The sequence below is a fragment of the Propithecus coquereli genome, unplaced genomic scaffold, assembly GCF_000956105.1.
Source record: "Propithecus coquereli isolate 6110/MARCELLA unplaced genomic scaffold, Pcoq_1.0 Scaffold70, whole genome shotgun sequence".
Classification (NCBI taxonomy): Eukaryota; Metazoa; Chordata; class Mammalia; order Primates; family Indriidae; genus Propithecus; species Propithecus coquereli.
Genome location: NW_012153063.1, coordinates 4,228,746 through 4,231,474, shown reverse-complemented (window position 1 = coordinate 4,231,474; position 2,729 = coordinate 4,228,746). Strand labels below are relative to the sequence as shown.

Here is a 2,729-nt window from a genome sequence, read left to right as displayed (position 1 = left end):
TATTATTCTGGGAGGGAAGACTATTTTTATTACTTACTTTTTAACAGACAAAGGGGTACCAAACATAAAATCAAATATTAAGAATGTATTAGACTATAAGAGAGGAAAATGGATATGTGGTATTTTTAGACCTTAGACACTATACCTTTCTATGGATCAGATATATGTATCTGTAAAGCAAACATATCTGTTGGATTTAAGACCATCTCCTTTCTTATATCTCTTCATGTATATTCATATACATCTATTTGTCTGTCTATCTATCTATCTATCATCTGTTGAGTAGGAGCAGCAAGCCCTCGGCTGAGAGTGTTTACCTTGGCAAATATGTGTTACATTACTTGTCTGGCCCTGGAGGGTGACCAAGGGAGAGGGCAGTGCTATCTCAGAGCCCTTAGGTGAACCAGGAAAAGGTCAGTACCTCACATGGAATACAAAGTCAGATGATTATAACAAAGCTCTGGTTATAGGTCTTGTGTAGCCAAGTCAGGAAGGTCCAAACAAGACTATAGTATAGATAATCATTCACCAAAATCCATAAAGGGAAACAATCATCTCTAATTAAAGTTTTAGTACATTTTCCTTATGGGTGGGATTCATTAAATAAAAATGCATTGGCTTTATTTTTATAATAACTATCTCCAGTGATCTGGAAAATGAAATATTAAGGGCCCACTCATGGAAAAGTCTAACTGGAAGCTTACCACCCTAACTAAAGACTACCCAAATATCACAATGAACCAGTTGCAGATGGCGAAAGTGGGTCCCGGTGCATTCCATAGAGGAGTTTGATGAATGCTATGTGTAAAGACGAAGTACAAGATATGGCTTATCTTTGGAACATGAAGACTGTATCCTGTGATCAGGGTGAAGTAGACACAGCCACCTGACCTGAGGCTCTTCTCATTTACCTAAAGGCAGAGCTGCAGGCTGATCTTTATGCTGAGCTTCTTTTTCTTGTTCACCCTTCAGGACTGCTACAGCCTCAGCCGTGACTACTTGAACTATCCTTGCAGACACCTCCTCTGCAATAAACAATAACAAAAGAAAATATAACAATGAGAAGCGAAGAACAGATAGCAAAGAGGAAAAGTAATCAAAGAGTGTAGTGGATATAGAATTTCATTTTCACTGTTTCCCCCCAAAAAGTACAATATAATTTTTAATTATAGATACAACAGAAACATATATATATTTATGTATATATATATAACATAAATACATGTATGTATACTAAAAAAAAGAAGAAGAAAAGAAATCGGCATTTTGGGAGCTAAGCTAAGCAATATGAACACAGAACTAAGAAAATAATTATTTAACTTGTATGGCACTTTATTGTTAAAGAGCTGTTTACACAAATAGAAACAATTTAATTTCTATGAACCTAGTAAAACAAATTCAAAGAGAGAAGAGAGGATCCATTTTGAATTTAACTTAAATATATTTCATAGTTTTCTTACACTATTCCAGAAAATGTCATTTAAATAAATTTGTATGCTGATTTGCAAAAATACTATGATTTAAAACCTGAAGAAGATGCCTCAAAATGTATATTTGTGATTAGATGGCATTTTCCAGGATAAGTGGAAATAAGAAAAACTATGAAGAACTGGGAAAGATTAAATTTTAATGAAATGTGTGCTAATGGGATATATCAGATGGTCTCTTTATAAAGAGCTGCTACTTTCCTACATGGTATTTTAAAGATGTTTAAAGCCATATGACATAAACTCATAAGTGCAATAGTTTCATTTTTTAAAAAAGGAGCTTGTCATTAAAATGATCAGTCTGTAAGATGCCAGATGAGTAGTTTTTAGCTTGAAATGTCTTCCATTGGAGCAAATCAAAGTTAATTTTGCATAACCTAGTCAAGAAAGATTAAGAAAATGGTGCTCATATCATCATATCATCAACCAAAAATAGAAGTAGCCTTTTGAAATTAAAAATATATTCTAGATTAGATATAAATTTTACAGAATTTAACTTTCCATCATCTTTATATAACAGCATGTACAATACTAGGGAAATAAGCCCAGTTATGGCCTTAATAGAAACAAGTTGTACTGGATAAGGGGAGGGATGGTGGGATTTTTTTCCTCATAATTTTAGTAAAGATATTAGAACACATTTTTATTAAAGTTTTATTATAGCTCATGATCAAAATTTGCACATGCACAAGCAGGTTTGGGGAGATCTACCTGTTTTTAGCTGGCTCATTTATATTCTGCCTCCTCTGGAAAGCCTTCCACACCCCAGCCAGGATGACAGAGAGTATAGTGAGCCCAGGCTTTTTGGATCAGCAATCCACTTGGACAGAATTTATCTGAATTTTAAAAGCTGGATTACCTGATTAAGAATTATTTGCCTTTATATGTTTAACTTTCTGATTTTTTTCCTAGCCACATGACTATGTATATTCTTAAGGGATACACTACAAACACTTATGTAGGCTGAGTAGCGTAATAGCAGTGGAAGCAGCATTTAAAAAATATTATAGTGCTCTCCATGTGTCAAATTCTCTGCTAAGGGATTTGCCCTCATCTTCTTAACAAGTTATTTGTTATTTACTATTATTGCTCCCATTTTGCAGATGAGGAAACAGAGGGTTAGACCAGAGAATTGGATATTCTTATTGTAAATATCATACCTAGACTATAGATTTTAAAAGAACTAAAGTATTGTAAAATTCCTTATATACTAAAACTAAACTGAATGTGATTTAATATTTC

The 2,729-nt window shown here is 33.5% G+C and overlaps 1 protein-coding gene across 4 annotated transcripts in view; it reads right to left on the bottom strand.

Moving 5' to 3' along the window:
* The window catches only part of MAP2 (microtubule-associated protein 2), a 93,376-nt gene that overhangs the window by 51,638 nt on the left and 39,009 nt on the right, over positions 1 to 2,729 (bottom strand). For all 4 annotated transcript variants that reach the window (XM_012661243.1, XM_012661244.1, XM_012661241.1 and 1 more), the window contains exon 2: positions 912 to 1,025. In XM_012661243.1, the coding sequence (XP_012516697.1) occupies positions 912 to 1,025 (114 nt within the window). The remainder of the gene's footprint in view (positions 1 to 911; positions 1,026 to 2,729) is intronic.